This window comes from Cupressus sempervirens, chromosome 1 (genome assembly GCF_028749045.1).
Source record: "Cupressus sempervirens isolate cs-2001-9-10 chromosome 1, ASM2874904v1, whole genome shotgun sequence".
Classification (NCBI taxonomy): domain Eukaryota; kingdom Viridiplantae; phylum Streptophyta; class Pinopsida; order Cupressales; family Cupressaceae; genus Cupressus; species Cupressus sempervirens.
In genome coordinates, this window is record NC_143118.1 from 470,579,917 (window position 1) to 470,597,736 (window position 17,820).

Below are 17,820 nucleotides of genomic sequence, written 5' to 3' on the forward strand. Positions count from 1 at the left end.
TCCTAGGAGTTTCGTCCCAAGATCCAAATTGTGCATAGATAATAAAAAATAAAACAAAATAAAATAAAGAATAATTATAACTTTTTTCAAGAAGAAAAAATTGCATAGTTGGCAGCAATCTGTTGTTTGCTTCTCGGAGACATCTGTCACTACAAGACAAAATTGGGCTTCTTCAAGAAGTCAGTGGTTCGTACTAGAAGATTCAAGACTAAAATCTATTTCTTTACTTGCTACACTAGATAAGACCACATGGCTAGTAGCAATCTAATCTTTTCCTACTTTTTCTAGAAGGAGATGAAACTTCATAGTTGGCAAACAACGCTGCCATCTATGCCAGGTGCTTGCCAGCACTGCCATCAAGGCCAGGTGGACTAAACTTTATGGGTTCATCACATACAAGTTTGAGCACACAATATAAATGGGAAGATTCTCAGTTCCAAATCTACAAGTTTGTCAAGCTTGGCTAACTCGGCTAAGTTTGGGTCCTGCTAGAGCCGAACCGACTCTACACTAACAAAGTTTAGAGAAGATTCTATGAGTCTTAGAATGTTGGGATTTAATAAATGGTTATAAGAAGGTATTAATGGCTATGGATGAACTACCCACCAAATAGCATTGTCATTGTCATATTGTGGTGAGCATTCATATCTGTAAACAAATTGGGCACCAAGATTAGTAGGAATGATCATGAGGGAGTCCCATTATTTAGCATGCTCTAGCAAAAATACTTTTTGGATGGTTGGACTCTCGAGAAGACTTGGTTTACCTTATTGTGCTGATTGATACTAAGTGGTGTTTATTTTTTGCCATTTTAATTCCACTACATCACTGATATGATCATATCCTAATGCAGTCAATGACAAGTAGAACATTCAACCTCACAAGAGATGGTCTCTTGTGAATCATTCCGTGTGAAACTATGCATCATATAGATTGATTTAATTCCATAAACATGTAGTTGATTCCCAAAAAATTGACATATATATCTTTCAAAAGTTATGCTACTAAATGTTGGGCTCGATCTGGCATAATGAGCTGCTTTACATTCCTCCTATGACCTTATTCTAAATCTCTCTAGGATAGATGTTTATTATTAAATCCATTCTCTACTTTGCATGTTATATAGCAGCTTGAGGTGTCCCTTATTACTTGCATTGTGGTAATAGCTAGTGTTTGTTTGTAGAAAAAGAGTGAAGTTGAATTCCTTTTTCTAAAGAGATGAGCTACTTACTACAAACTCTCACAAGGAAACAAGAAGTTGACAAGCACATTAGGGATACATTGGACAAAGTTCTGGTTCTTCATTTTGGAAGGGCCACAAATATTGTCTGCATGTAGCTTGATGAAATTGTAATGTTTCCTCTCTAATGGCTACCCTATTTTTTAATTATAAGGAGTTTTTGATGGATTATGGACTTGTTGACATTAATTTTATTATTTTCTATACAAGCTCACTGTGTCTATAGCTTGCAAAATGTGCACGTGAAGTGTCAAAGTTTGCATCAATAGCTTTAGTGGATGTGGATGCTAAGGAAATCTAAGTTTATATCAAGTATTTTGACATTACTTTGATACCTGCTACAATCTTCTTCTTTAATGCACAACACATGAAGATGGATTCTTGGTATTTCATACATCCTATTTGAAATCAATTTTGAAATCAAGTAAGAATTATAGTAAAATTATGTTGCACATGTTGGTGGGAATAAATTTTATATTTTGGACTGAAAAACATATTTATTATTAGTAATTGCACTATAAACTTTAGAATTCTGCTTTGGGAAAATCTCATTATAAAATTCATCTACAACCTAGTTATTAAATTCATTAATATAAATATTGACTGTAAGGTACACAGGAGCTATGTAAGTATACCCTCTACCATGCTTTCTTTGTCTAGTTTCTCTTCAAGCAAGGTAGGCATTGTTTTATTAAAATTTTAAAATGAGATGATTTTTATTAGAATATAAATTCAGAGTGATGTAATTGAAGTATTCAATGGTTGTTAGCTTTGTCACATATGACATAAATTGCATCAATTATTTTCCAAATGGGAAATATGCTATGACATGGAGGGAATAACCAACTATGCATAATGTTCAGCTAACAAATTTTTCAGACCCCAAATGTTTGCACACTTTGTAGTTTCTTTAATGTTTAATACTATTTAGAACACAAGTCAGCTTGTGTAAGATATGTGAAGTTAGTACACCAAAACGGTAGGTTTTTAAATTTACTATGGAAGTTCATAAGAAACTTAATATCATAAAAAAAATATCCGGTTGTAAGTTACTAAATAAATGGTTCTAAGCATAGTTTAAAAACTTTATGTGGAGATGAAGTGGATTTTAAATGCTCGTGTTGGTGTGTATGGAAGACAAGCTACTTATGATATTCAACATTCTCAATTGTTGAAGTCAACCCATAGATATTGTAGGCACATTATTAAATAACACATTGATATGTTAGGATTGTGATTTTTCCCATTTGTTTACTTCTTAAGTTTATGATTTTTGGACCATTCCTTAATCTTGTGCCCAAAGACTACGTACTCTTAGGCATTGCCTTCATAGATGACTATTCTAATGATGTACTCTATAAAGTGGCCACTTTTATGTGTTCTATCAAAGATTTGGTGCCTCATGTAGCTGCTTTATCTAGAAATTTTAATTAAGAGTGTGAAAATTGGGGATAGAATTAAAAAAAAATTCATGGTCAAATTAGTGAACAACAAATGGATTTGATGGGGGTTGCATTGTTTGGTAGAATGTAGAGGATGGTCTCGTGGGCTGCAGAGGGTGAGAAGTCCTTTGGTTGGAGTGGCCGAAGGAGGGTAACATTCATTTCCCAGCCATACATTGCAAAGAAACATGGACATCGATGGGCTAGCAAGAAAATTGGGCCTTATAGAAGACAACAAGGTTATCGAGAAAGCCAAGGATCTGAGACGTAATGTGCATTTTAATTCTTCCACTTTTGGTGTGGTATGTTTATCTAAGCAATATGTCAAATTTAGTGCAATTTTGATCATCTGGAAAGCAATTTATTGGGAATATTCATCATTGAGTCCTTTTTTAACCCCTTTCATCCACAGTACGAGGTTTGCAAATTGGTTCTCTACTTTGAACTCGGTGCTACAAAGTAATTTTTATTGAACCTTATTCTGATGGGTTCATCTGATTTTACATTGAAAAGGATCGGGTCATTTCTCAAATTTATAGTATAATCCTTACAACAAAGATCATGCCACATGCCGACAGTGAGATAATATAACACTGGGTCGAATCTTATTAATGTCATCTATCCTTGCCATTACACTACATTCCTCAGGACTAGATCTATGTTGCCCAAGAAGAAATAATTTAACAAGAGGAGAAATTATTCCTTGAACATTAGATGATTCCCATTGCTTACACTTCATGGATTTCTAGTTCTCATTCTTTATGATTTTATTAGAAAAATTGCAACAATGATATTTAATTTGCAATGATTGAATGCATTGTTTATATAGATTACAAGTTCCCTTTGATAGACAGAAGGCCATTAGGCTAAGTGGCATGTCTGAGAAGGCATATACCAGATCCTTGAATGCAATGCAAAATGCACTTGGAGTCAGGTAGGTTAATTATCTAAATTGAATCAGTTGCAATTCTTTGTCTATTTGCTCTTTTGACATTAATGGATTATATTCAAAAATGATGATGAGTCTGCACTTTTAATTTGCCTTGCAGGAAAAGGCTGGACATCCGAGAACTTGGAATCTAGTTTGGATTTCTTAGATTGATTGGGTTTGCCCAAAGAGTCTTGTCTTTGTAAGTTCCATTTTCCTTGACTCAGTTTTCAGCTCTCAAATGGTCTATTTACTTAAACTTTGGATCTTTTTCAACTTACTGGTCAAATATTTATATAGTGCTCTATGGAACTTGAGAAACCAAGTTTCCTTAGTTCAAATTTCAGGACCCAAATGGTTTGTTTTCTTGGATTTCCAATCTTTTGAAATTTATGGCTCAAAGGCTTACAGTATGCTCTGTGCTTGGGGAAATTATTAGGGTGGGTATAATAATTTCATCGGAGTATGCCTAAGGGCATACCAAATGAAATCCTATGCTCTTATACTTTGACCTTGAGCTCTCTGATAAGTGTGGGGTTAGCATATGATCTCCAAGTCTTGTCGGCCCAAAATCATGATCGAATATGCAATTCTAATATTAACCTTATACAGATACAAAGAAAGATTTATAGCTGCTCTACCAGAGTCCCAGAGATCAAGTGCTGATTTTGGTCATCCAGTGTTCACTGTAGTAGCTTTTTACCTATGTGCAAGAAGAAATAAGGTTTGTTTGTACTTGCATATTTCAAGCTTGTTATTAGGCCACTAATAATCCTTTGATTCGGTAGTCAATATGAATGAAGGATATAACCTAGGAGCAGTTTTTTTCTCTTTTTTCTTTTTCTTTTGGGTGAACAACTTAAACAAAATTCAAACCCTTAATCTTGTGTTCCTTTTTATCATCACACATATGACAATGCTACAATAATGGCCTCAAGTTAGTCTTCTCTAAACTTTGGTTTCTTGTTTATCCATATACCCACCCTAAGTTCTGGAACTTGTTGTGCAAAAAACTAACTTATTTATCTGGATGCAGTTAAAAGTTGATAGGATGAAACTGATCTAGATATGTGGTACATCAGACTTTGAGTTTTCAAATGTGAGTGTTCTTTTTGGGTGCATAGAAATCTTGAAGGTTTTGTAATATTATTCACATTGTCAATTTATAGATGCTAACTAAATCAAACAAGGAAACCCTCTCGATGATTTATGTTTGTTCCTAACTACACACACACACACACACACACACACACACACACACACACACACACACACACACACACACACACACACACACACACACACACACATCTAATTGTTTGTGCTAGGTTGCAACATCTATGAATGATCTCTGTTTTGATGTTATGGGAATTGCCAAAGAAAAGAAGGATCCAAAATCTATGAAAAACAATAGAGGTGTGTTTTTGTTAGAGACTATTTTGTTTATGTGATGACATTGATTTTTTAACCTTTGCATATTTTTTATATGGAAAGTTCTTTTCATTAATTATAGTCAAGTTTAGACTAAGTTCATTCTTGTTACTTAATAGACACATTCTTATATTTTTGTGCTTGCTTGGTACTGAAAAGTTTGAAAGATTATTTCAGGCTTGTTTACATTGTAGTGATTGTGGCCTTTACAAATTTTTTCTATATAAAATTCATATGGGCTGGCACAGCTCAAATCCTTATTGTTAAAGATTTCAAAGTGCATTGTACTCTTATGTCTTAAATTGGTTTGACAGACTAGCTACATAATCATTTTTTTGTTCTTTACATAGTTGAATTTATTTTCACACCATCTTTAACTATTTCTTAGGTTCACATTGATTTAGTATGGAAAATTAGAACAAAAGCTTGGTCTAAATTCTAGTTGTTATGATTGTTGTAGGCAACTAAGTGTATTGGGTGTGTATGGACATAACTTTTAGATGCATTGCCAAGCAAGAGAATGCGTGAAGACGAGGCAAAATATGACAATAGTGGTGAATTAATTGATGATGAATATGAACTTGAGGTAACTCGGTTCATATATTATACCTAAAAGTTTACGAAGTTATTTTTATATATTTTATGTTATTCCAATGTGGATAGACATGCACTGCATTTCTCATATAATAATTAATAAATAAGGATGCAAAATCAACTTAGCTGCATTGTTTTATGTGAAAGAACGTGTTTCTTAGTTAAGCATTGGTACTTGAGTGTTTCTTTTATTGATGATTGGAAGCACAAGCTTATATTTTTGCATGGTTGAAGGATGTTGTAGTTAAACATAATAATATTTTATTGTGACTATAGTAACATTCCATTTGCATGGTAGTGAAATGGTGTAGGAAAAGTGTAAATGGAATTCAAATATTCACATCCAATTAAAACACAAGGCAAAAACTTCAGGGTTAACTAAATAAAACACTAGCTCTTATAAAAAAGCTACATTATGTTCTGAGAGCTTGAGAGAGCTGATCTAACTGCAGTGTTTATATCCCTTGCCTACCTAGTTTCCTAGTTTAAATTGCAATCTGGATCACTATGAAATTTTCATATGTTGCCTTTATTGTGAAAACCTTGCTCTTGGATGGTTTAGCCTTTTTGAAGATGACACCAAAATAGTCTGGTTCAATAGTTGATGCTGAAACAGTTAAACTTAGAGCTCTATACAATGACATTGCTGCAAAAATCCAAGGAAATTTGTTTCAAATGTCCTTTGTAAGCTAAAATTTCTAAGCCTCCCTTGGATGTTAACCTTACTCTTGATTTTGATTATGTGAATACAAGAAAAAGAGATGGCTGAATTGTCAAGAATAGGATTGGCTGGATTGGCTGTGATGGGGTAGAATCTAGCTCTCAACATTGTAGAAAAAGGCTTCCCCATCTCAGTCTACAATCAAAGCCCAGAAAAGGTAGATGAGATGGTAGATAGAGCCAAGTTGGAAGGCAATCTACCAGTAAAAGGCTTCCATGATGCCAAGGAATTTGTACTCTCAATCTAGAAGCCCAGAGTCATAATCCTTCTAATCAAAGCAGAGCCCCCATGGAAAAATCAATTGAGACTCTGGCTGCCCATATGGAAGAAGGGGACTGTATTGTGGATGGTGGGAATGAATGGTATGAAAACATGGAGAGAAGGCAGGAGGAGGCAAAGAAGAGGGGGCTTCTATATTTGGGCATGGGGGTTTCAGGGGGTGAAGAGGGTGCCAGGAATGGCCCTTCTCTTATGCCTGGAGGGTCATATGAGGCTTACAAGTATATTGAGGATAAAATTGTTAAGATCATTGCACAGGTGGATAGTGGCCCTTTTGTTACCTATATTGAAAAGGGTGGATCTAGAAATTTCGTCAAGATGGTGCAAAATGGGATCGAGTATGGTGACATGCAGCTTATTGCAGAGGCTTATGATGTGCTAAATTCTGTAGGTAAGGAAATTCAAGATTCAATTATTTCTCACTTTCTATGAGTGCTTTTTCTTGGTGGGTGATATGATCTGCTGAAGTCTGTAGGTAAAGAAAATTAAGAGTCAATTTGGTTTCAATTTTGCAATCCTCTCATTTGTAGTCATTATTTCTGACAATTTGGAGTTGTAACTTTCCAACCCATCATCCTAGGTAGAAGATGATTAGGATCATCCTTCATATTTAGATGAATTTATAAAATGTAAATCCCAATTATCAAGGAACTCCTGTCTAAAATTTCATCGAATTGAACTGATGCACGCAATTCCTCACAAATAATAAAAAATAGTTACAAAAGTACCCAAGAATCTGAGTAGATTTGGATCAAACTTTGATATAGTTAAATTCAATATTCTGCCTTAACATTCACCACTTTCTTCTCTTATTATAAGATTCAAAAAGGCATCCTTTGTGTGGTTGCAAATTTTTTACATACAAGACAAGTGGAACCTACTTTATGATAGCAGCTATACAATCTCCATGAAATAAAAACTGTATTGCAATCTTATCAAAATAAAAATGTTATTCCAATCTCAATTATCTAGAAGTAGTTTTTACAACTTGAACCCAATTTCTAACTAAATTCGCCTTTAGAAACACCATATTATGATCTTCAAAACTCTGCATTGGATAACTGCTACCAACCTTAATTGTGACTGAAAGGAGATAGATGCTTCTATATCGAATCCTCAAAATCTTGAAGTATTGAACTGCTTGGTTTAAGATACAATTATTTTTTGTTTAAGATGTGCCAACTTGACTAATTACTGTTTCTTGAATCCATGCCAAGATAGCCAAACTTAAACTCTTTTATATTCTAGTATTTTTTCACTTTCTTTATTTTGAATTTTTTTGGACATTTGGGTGGTCCAACTCAAAAGTTGGATTAGCTGCCTTGCTACATGATTATATCATGCTTTTGTCCTCTTTCTATTCATACATATCAACAGTTTTAAGATGTAGAAGATCTTTTGGCAAATCTAGAGGAAATAAGTATATTGATCGATTTTCGTGGAATCTTGTATTGACAAGCATTCTTCATTGTAATTTGTTACATTGGCCTTTTTCAAATCAATCCTTTTGCACATACACTATAGTAGATCACCAACTATGTTCAGCCTTTTTAAGCATCCTCCTATGAGCCTTCTCTTCACAGGTTTCAGTATTTGGTCACTTCTAAATATCTCTTTTCATGGTTTCAAAGAAATTCTTCATCCCTTAAAAAATAGTTCTACTGTGTGAACTCTTTACAAGAGTGGGTATACACCATTTTCAAAGGGACATACTTAGTGAAGAAATTAACTAAATTGTTAAAGCAAATTATGCATACAACCATTGCCACAGTCTTCATTTGTATCTGAGGAAATAGTGTAACAACTTTCCTAGCATTCAATGAATTAGTTTTCATTTCTCTTAAGCTTGAGAATAACATCCACAACTGCACTGTGGTCATGCTCATGGCTTCTTCCATAAATTATACCAAGCATGACTCAGAATTTCATTTCTCCTTATAAGATGAATCTTTGTGGTAATCAAAAGCTATAGTGTGAGCAATCTTGGAAAATTGATCCATGACAATGACCAAAATATACCATCAAAACCTCTGTTTATGACTCAATATAAAATCCATGCTAATACATTGCTTATTTTAAAAAATTTCCAAGATACTAAGTATCAATATTTTGCCTAGTTTTAGTTGCCTAAGCTTGGAAAGTTTTCAAATGTAACATCTATTCACTCAGATCACAATATCTCAAGTCTTAGAAGACAAATATTTACACTCTTCTAGTTGTTGCAGGATTTTATTTCTCCCATATTATTCTGATAGCTAACTAGCATGTGCTTCACATAATATGGTCTTCCTTGTGGTAGCTTGAGGATAGCACAATTTCTTTTCTCTAAAATAAAATTGATCATGCATCATGAAGTCCAAATGGGAACTCATAATGCCTATATTTGATTCTTTACAAGGATTATTAGTGGCTTGAAGGGCTGGATTTTAGTGTAATACATCCTTGAGATGCTTCAAATCTGCCACCTCATTAGTCATAGCTATAAATGAAATCCTTTGAGAACTAGAGAACTGGTAACCACATTTATCTTCCCTACCTTATACTTGATTATAAATGTGAAAGTCTACAAATAACTAGACCATTTAATATGGGAGCATGTAGTTGTTCTTGAGTTTGAAAGCATTGTAAAGCTTGATTATCCATATTTAATGTGAATATAAATGTATATTGATGCCTGAAAGTTGGATTTGTTGGCCTCGCTTGCAAATGATTGATATAGCTTATGTTCATTGGGTTCTTTGTTAGGAGGACATCACTTGGAAATGTTCAATATTTGGATCTATATTGTGTGGTCCTCTCATGGGATTTAAGTTAAAATGTGTTTTTTAGAACTTAACAAAAGCTTTAGCTTAATCACTTTATAATAGTCAATCATAGATTTTCTTAGTTATGGCCCTTATTATGTCCACAAATTTTTTATTGCTTGGACAAATGATTTTTTGGTCTCTGATCTGTAAGCATGAAATGCCAATTTTGACTTGAATTTTTACACCAGCCACTAGTAAATAGGCCATTCCTATCTGCAATGCCACCTCTTTTGGTTATGTGGTGTAGGTCAAAGTGGATAAATTTTAATTAACTTGTTCTTATTGCCAAGTTTACATAGAGCTTTATATTTCATAGGATCTCAAAGACTTCAGTAATATGTAAATTGATGGTAGATACCATATTAGAGGGCTTTGGATATCCATATTATGTGGCAATGAACTCAAAGCTTAATTGTATATTTGCTCAACTTAAAGCAGTCTCCTTCCACAAGGTTTCACAACTCTCAATGCAAGTTGTTGATCCTTATGTTGCTAAAGGGCTCAAGTCAAAGTCAAACATAATCGGTTGAATATGGTGGTATAACCTCTGGTGAAGTTTTTGAAGCCATGCAAACTTGATGTTTTGTGCAACATCAAGGCAATTTAGGAGTCAAATTTTGACCATATAGAACTTCTTAGTGTTATGCATGCTTTTCTGCAACAACATGAGAAAAATGTTTTCAAAATTTAGGGAACCCTCTTAGGATTAGATGTTTCAACATAAACTAGTATAAGTAATGCATGTCTTAAATTTTCTAAATTTCCAATTCTTAGGTTCCAACATCTCCACATATTTATATTCATCTTATTTCACTCATTATAAAATGGATAAAACATGAATTTTTTAGCATCTGTACATGAAAGATTTTGTCATTTGTTGAAAGTCCAATAGTTGGTGGTCCAATGTGCTAGAAAAACAAAATATTGTGAATTTCTATTTTAGAATTCATTGGTTTGTAAATGATAAATTCATAGATTAGCAAAGATTTCTTTGGGGCAAGTGTAAATATAGCCTCAAGATGTTTTCACCAATTTTAGTCAACCAACACGATTTTACATGCACCCAGTGATTGTAAGTGAAGTCTTTTGAACATTACAATATCAAAATTTTATTGCATATAGAAATAAAATATTGAGGCTATAATATATGTTTGAAAAAATGCTTGTTAGCTGGATAGATAGTGGCCCTAGAACCCTTCCTAAAGGCTGTAAATAGAAGGAACCTCTGTGGATTGTTTTTGAAGTGTCAGGAATGATTAATCTTTTGTCTTATTTGAGAGTTTCCTCATAGAAGACAATTGATGGACATGGGCATCGAATAAAGCTGGTGGGCAATGGCTTACAGTTAAAAGAGTGTGAACATATCATTATAAACAATTTAGGATTTGAAGGTGGCCGAGGGCCTGATGTTGATGGAATTCAAATAAAGCCAAATTTATGTCATATATGGATAGATCGCTGCAACCTTAGTGATTATGATGATGGACTTATTGATATCACACGCCAAAGTACTGATATAACTATCTCAAGGTAAAGTAACATTTTTTTAGTTTAGTCTGATTCAAGTAGTGCTTTAAAGAGCTATTAGCTGCCATAGGACCTTGAAAATAACATATATATTAATAGTCTTAATTATGTAACAAGCATATATAACTACATTTCTACTATGCTTCTAGTTAATTCGTAGATGCTTGTCTTGGACTGGACAAACCTATAACTGGATCTTTGTTTGAGAAAATATTTTCTCTTATCATGATCTAGCTTGCTTCCAAAATACCCTGGGATATAATTATCATTCAATCTTCTTACAATCATAATTGATTCCTACTTTTAGTAGCCTATATGCTATATGCTGGTATGATTAGTATAGAAAAAAATAAGGCCTTAGAAAAAAATATTTGCCTACTTGGCCTAGTTGTGGCTTGTGGCTATACACTTATGATACTATTCAATTAAGTTTCACAACTTTCATGGAATCATGTCTAGAATCATGAAGGCATTGGCTAGTTGCCCTAGAGCAGCACAAAGTCTAATTGAAGATGATTCACTTCAACTTTTATTTCAAATGGTTGCAAAAGGGGAAAATATTGGTACACTTCCTTTGCACATAATTCAACTTCACTAACATGCTGTGCAAGTTAGATATAGCCATAATTTATGCCAATTCTAGGAATAATATGAGGGTTTCCTTTGAAATTTTGAGCTCTCTTAATTATAAGATTTTAACTGCCATTTCAGTTGTAATGCAGATACGTGGTCTCCTTTTGGTCAATGATAATGGAAGCACAGCCAAGTACATTCACACTCGGCATTTGGTGTGTTTTTTGATGACTAATTAGGCTTATTAATTCAATGTATTGAGCAGTCAAATAATGATTCAGTGGATGAATGGCCTTGAACTTATTATGGTTTTATAACTTGTTAAATATTTGATTTGTATGGATTTTAATTTTCTAAGCTAAAGTGCATGTTGATCTTTGTTACTATTAGAGTTGTTTCTTTATTTAGGGGCAAAGATAAAATGATTGTTTTTTATTTCAAGTTTCAAAATTATTTTTATTAGTCTTTTACTTCCTAGCTAGATTTTTCTTTGTTGGTTCTTGGTCATTGCTGTCTCGAAACCATTCCATTAATTCTCAAAATACATATAATCAAATGTCTAATGTAGATAGTGAAAGAAGAGAAAGGTCTCTATATTGTTGCAAATATTATGAATTTGAGGTATACTTTGATTGTTATTCAGGCATTTGATGCTAAATTTGGCTCATTCATAATATTTCTCCATCAAAACTATTCCACTTTTTGCTATGCCATATTTTAGATTCATAAAGATGGATACAGTTTCTAGCTCAAGTGATTTATCTTTAATACACATGCTATTCTTATTCATTACTAGCAGAGTGACATGGATCAAGCATCTAATTGGATGGGGCTAGGCCAAGTTAAAAATATTGGTATTGTTGAAAATAAAAGATACAATCAAAATAAGCTTGCTAGAGATCAAGTCCACCTATAGTAGGGGATAAAAATGACCTGGAGAGTTGACCTAGGGGGTAGACTTGGTGAAAAAACTTAAAGAGTCAACTTGGTGAGTGTACTTGAATTTTTAGCTTGGAGAGTTGACTTGGGCAGCTGGATTGGTGATCTGACATGGTCAGTGGGCTTAAAGTGGCAACTTGGTGGGGCAAGTTAGTGAGATAACTTAGCAAGGCCAGTTGGAGAGGCAACTTGGCGAGCTGACTTGGTGAGCGAACTCAAAGACTGACCTTGATGAGGCACTTTGGTGGGGTGACTTGATGAGCAAACTCAAAGTCAACTTGGTGAGCGTACTTGAATAGTCGACTTGGTGACATGATTTGGTGGAGTGACTTGGTGAGCCCACCTAGCGAGCATACTTGAATAGTTGACTTGGTGAGTTGACATGGTGAGTGGGCTTAGAGAAGCAACTCAGTGGGGCAACTTGACAATCACACATAACGAGCCAACTTGTCAAGGCAAGGTGGTAAAACCATTGGGTGAGCCAACTTGGTGAGTTGACTTAAAGAGTCAACTCATTGAGGTGACTAGGTGGGGGTGACTTGGTAAGCTGACCTAGGGGGTGGACTTGGTGAGTGAACATAAATAGTCAACTTAAAATGGTGAGTTGGTGGGGCAAGTGGGGGTGACTTGGTGAGTTGACCTGGAGAGTTGGCCTAGGGGGTGGACTTGGTGAGCAAACTTAGAGAGTCAACTTGGTGAGCGTACTTCAATTGTTAGCTTGGCAAGCTAACTAGGGGACCTAGCCTGATGATCTAACATGGTGAGTGGGCTTAAAGTGGTAACTTGGTGGGGCAAGTTGGCGAGCTAACTTAGCAAGGCCACTTAGAGTGTGACATGGTGAGTTGACTTGGTGAGAAAGCTTGATGAGCGAACCTAAAGAATGACCTTGATGAGGCACTTTTGTGGGGTGGCTTGATGACTAAACTCAAAGAGTCAACTTGGTGAGCATACTTGAATAGTCAACTTGGTGGGGCAAGTTGGTGAGCTAACTTAGCAAGTCCACTTGATGAGGCGAGATGGTGAGTCAACTTGGTGCGGTGACTTGGTAAGCTGACTTGGTGAGCACACTTAAAGACTGACCTTGATGAGGCACTTTGGTGGGGTGACTTGATGAGCAAACTTAAAGAGTCAACTTTTTGAGCATACTCAACAATCAACTTGGTGACATGACTTGGTGGGATGGCTTGTCGATCTGACCTGGTGTGTGTACTTGAACAGTAGACTTGGTGAGCTACCTAAAAGAGTCAACTCATTGAGGTCACTGGGTGGGAGTGACTTGGCGAGATGACCTAGAGAGTTGACCTAGAGGATGGGCTTGGTGAGAAAACTTAAAGAGTCAACTTGGTGAGCACACTTGAATTGTCGGCTTGGCAAGCGAACTTGGGGATTTGGTGGGACATGTGGGACTTGAATTAAAGAAACTAGAAAGAAACTGTGTACAGATGAAGGCATGAAATGGATAGTTTTGGAGCACTCAGCATAGACACTCAACATTCAGTACATATCATCATTCAAGATCAAATGGGTGTATGGGATTATATGCATAGTGAATAATAAAGGAGGGAATTGAACCCTCCCTAAGGCTCATAGTTGTTGAGGTCCACTTCAGAAATGGCCCTTCCTGTGGAATAACCACCTAAAACCTTTCTAATGAGATAATGTGTTATGAGCTCTTCATCAGTGGGATGGAACGTGAATCCAGGAGGTAGTTGTGCATCACCCATATCATGAACCATGATATGGGTGATGCACAACTGCCTCCTATGGGTGATGCACAATTGCCTCCTAGATTCACGTTCCATCTCGCTGATGAAGAGCTCATAACATATTATCTCATTAGAAAGGTTTTAGGCAAAAATTCCACAGGAAGGGCCATTGCTGAAGTGGACCTCAATAACTATGAGCCTCAAAAAAAATTTGACCAAGCATTGGTCAAAATTTTGACCAATGCCCTATAGTTTTCTACCAAGCATTGGTCGAAATTTTGACCAATGCCCTGCAATTTTCTACCAAGCATTGGTCAAAATTTTGACCAATGTCAGTAGTTTTCTACTAAGCATTGGTCAAAATTTTGACCAATGCCCTGTAGTTTTCTACTAAGCATTGGTCAAAATTTTGACCAATGCTTGGCAGAAAATGTGCTGCCAATTTCAAAAGTTTTTGAACAACATATTGTTCCAAATTTTGACCAATTTTTTTTTGACAAATGTGTTGGTCGAATTTGGTCAAAGTTTGGTCAAAAAATGGGTCAAAATTTTGACCAATAAAGGTCAAAAAATGAGCCCAAATGTACTAGTGGTATCTCACATTTTTTTCCAATGCCCCTTTGCCAAACAAATTTGGCACTTCTGGTGGAGTGTGTGGGGATGCACGTGCTGGCATGTTTCCTCTTTGTCTAAATTCTGGGACTATTTGGGACATTCCCCTTCCAAGACTTCTTTTCTTTAGGTTGCTTGGACTATTGACCCTTCCTTTATTTTATGGCATGTTTGGCTTGAGAGGAATAGGAGGATCTTTCATGATTTTTAGTTTTAGATCAAGTACCTGTGGGGGAAAATTGTTAATTCTCTTTAGGAAACACTCCTAGCTAAATGTGACATCGATGGGGGTTTGGATCCTATGGATGTTGTTATTTACTCTCGCTTCTCCTTTCCTCTTAAGGGTTGCATTCCCTCGATCCCCCACACCCGCTCTAGGAATAGAGCTAAGCAACACTCTTAGTGTGTTAATCATTAGAGACATTGGTCTCCTCCTGACGTGGGCACTCTTAAAAACAACATTGATGATTCTTCTTGGTGAAATCCTTGTCTGGTTGGTATTTGGGGAGTTGGGCGTGATAGTTCTGGTGATATTCAGTTTTTATTTACAATATACAAGGGTTACCATACTAATAACCTCATGGAAGCCTTGGCTATCTTGGTTGTAGTGGATTAGTGTTGTCAATGTGGCTAGAAAAGAATCATTTGTGAGGTTGACTCGTAGGTGGTTGTGAACTTATTGCATAATAGGAACCTTGTGCATGTGGATTGGCATTTGGCTTTGGTTATTCAATAGATCATTCAGTTATGCAATTCTCTAGATTTTGTGTCTTTTATGCATATCCCTCATGAGTGGAACAGTGTGGCTGATTGTCTAGCTAAATAAGCCTCTGAGTAGGGGCTGACTTGGAATATTCTTGATCATAGGATGCTTCCCCTTGATTTATCTTAGATGTTGGTTCAACTTGTGGACTTGGATAAAGCTATGTAGTTCTCTTTATTTCTTGTGTTGTTTAGCTCTCTTTGATATTCAATAATTTTTTTACCCCTCTTTTAGTAAGAAAAAACATAATAAACTATGCTAAGTTTAGTTCTTCGCCCTTTGTAGTATGAAACCAAATGACATTCCAATTGAAAACCTCATAATTATATTTTTTACTTCAACTAGTAAAATGTTCAAACACAACTCTTTTCCAATGCTCCATGAGACTAGATTATACCCACATAATTCTTGACCTTTCTAACAGGAAAGAACAAATTAAACATAACCAAAAAACAATCAAACCTATCAAACCAACTAGAACAAAAAAAAAAACAATCAAATCTATCAAGAAAATTTTAGAACTATGGCTGTAACAAATTTAGATTTGTCAATAGCAAACATAATTTAATTGAGGAAAATAAATTTTTAGAATTTCAAGTTCAATGGTCTACTGGATAGACTTTGCTGAGGAAAGGTACTTGAGGGGTAGAGGTAGGGGTTTCTCTATGACAGTTTGCAACTGATGTATATTCTGACACATTGGCTATTGCTTAGCATCAAATGACATGAAATAATGGGTCAAAGGATGAGATTTTAGCTAATAAGAAGTGGGATTGATTTGTTGTATCAGACAAAGTAATGAGTTCATAGAGCATTATCATTAGAGAATTATTAGTGTTTATACATAAAGATTTCATTGTTGGTTGATGATTTGTAGGGCCAACACTTGCAACTATTACTATCATATAACCTTACTTAGCCTGGGCCTTAGGTATGCACCCTGCTACTTTTGCTCTACAAAACTTAGAGATAGGAATGATTTAGGAAAACAAATTTAGGGGTTTTGAAAGAACAAAAGGTGTGAAATAGATGAAATAAACAAGATAATACCATAGGAAACTCTCAAGTATGAAGGGAGCATTCAAATTTTTACTTGTTCAAAACACTTCCCCTCTATGAAATCTCAACTGTTATTTCTGTTTGTACAAAAAAATTGGATTTCTTCATGTATGCCAAATGCCAGTCAATTGTGAACACTTTCTTTCTCAGCTCTCTAAACACCATCACTCTATCCCTTGCAACTTTTACAATCAACTTTACCTTCAACTTCGCATAATAAATTCATCTCTATCTACCTACAATCTATGTGCAATCAACGCTACTTTATCTAAATGTCCTTGTCTTTTCTAAATATCATTTAATTTTTTATTTCTGACAAAGCTCAAAATTCTAGTAAACTACGATTTAGCCAATCAAAAATTAAGATTATTCATTAGAAATTAATTTTTGAAATATTGTTGTATCAAACTTTATAGTATATCATCTGGTGAGATTTAAAATTAATTAAAAAAGGGCCACCAAAAAAATTAGTTCCCTATAGGGACTAATAAAAATAGAAAAACCATTAAAAACAACAAGTGGAATATTAGATGTGCAAAAAATAAGAAGAGGATTGGATATACATATTGCTACCCATCTAAGGGGAAGTCACAACGAATAAAGTAGATTTAAAGGTAAATAAGGATTGGATAGAAAGGTAAATGAGAATGAGAAATATATTCAAGCCACTAACAAGAAGAAAATAATAGGATCAAATAAAATAGAAGGGGATATGATCATGTTGGAGTACACAATCAATTGTGGATGTCATGTGAGTTACTATATGACACTAAAAAATCATTGGAAGTGATGATTTGTCATTGATGTTTGTTTATGGTTATTATAGTAAAGTAACGATCTTACACCAAACATTCTAAATGTTGGTTGCTTTAAAAACAATACAATGATAAAGGTTTTAAGATAAAAATGTACAATCTCACACAAAAAAATATACATTAATGACGCATGGTTTTTTGTATGTGGAAACCCTTGATGAGGACATGAAACCACAACCACAATGAGAGTAATATATTCACTAGCCTTTTATTGCATATAAAGGGTTTCTTGGTTAGAAGCAACAACTATTATTTCTTGGAGCACATCTAATTATAAATAATAGTGACCTAATAGGATTACAGAAGATTTTAAAAGCTACCTTGTTAGAGGATTTACAACACTCCTTCTAGGAGGTACTTGGTTAGAGGGCTTATAATATGCTT

At 34.9% G+C, this 17,820-nt stretch overlaps 1 protein-coding gene and 1 pseudogene across 1 annotated transcript; both read left to right on the top strand.

The window, feature by feature from the left end:
• Positions 1–2,870: 2,870 nt before the first annotated feature.
• On the top strand, positions 2,871–5,654 carry LOC149578331 (origin of replication complex subunit 6-like; annotated as a pseudogene).
• Positions 5,655–6,644: 990 nt separating this feature from the next.
• LOC149578332 (6-phosphogluconate dehydrogenase, decarboxylating 1-like) lies at positions 6,645–7,067 on the top strand. Its single transcript, XM_089800096.1, has one exon. It carries the CDS (start codon positions 6,645–6,647, stop codon positions 7,065–7,067), a length of 423 nt encoding a protein of 140 aa, XP_089656222.1.
• Positions 7,068–17,820: the final 10,753 nt, after the last annotated feature.

Bases quoted from the DNA above. Each gene is read 5' to 3' on its own strand.
- LOC149578332 (XM_089800096.1), top strand. From the start codon at position 6,645: ATGGAAAAATCAATTGAGACTCTGGCTGCCCATATGGAAGAAGGGGAC.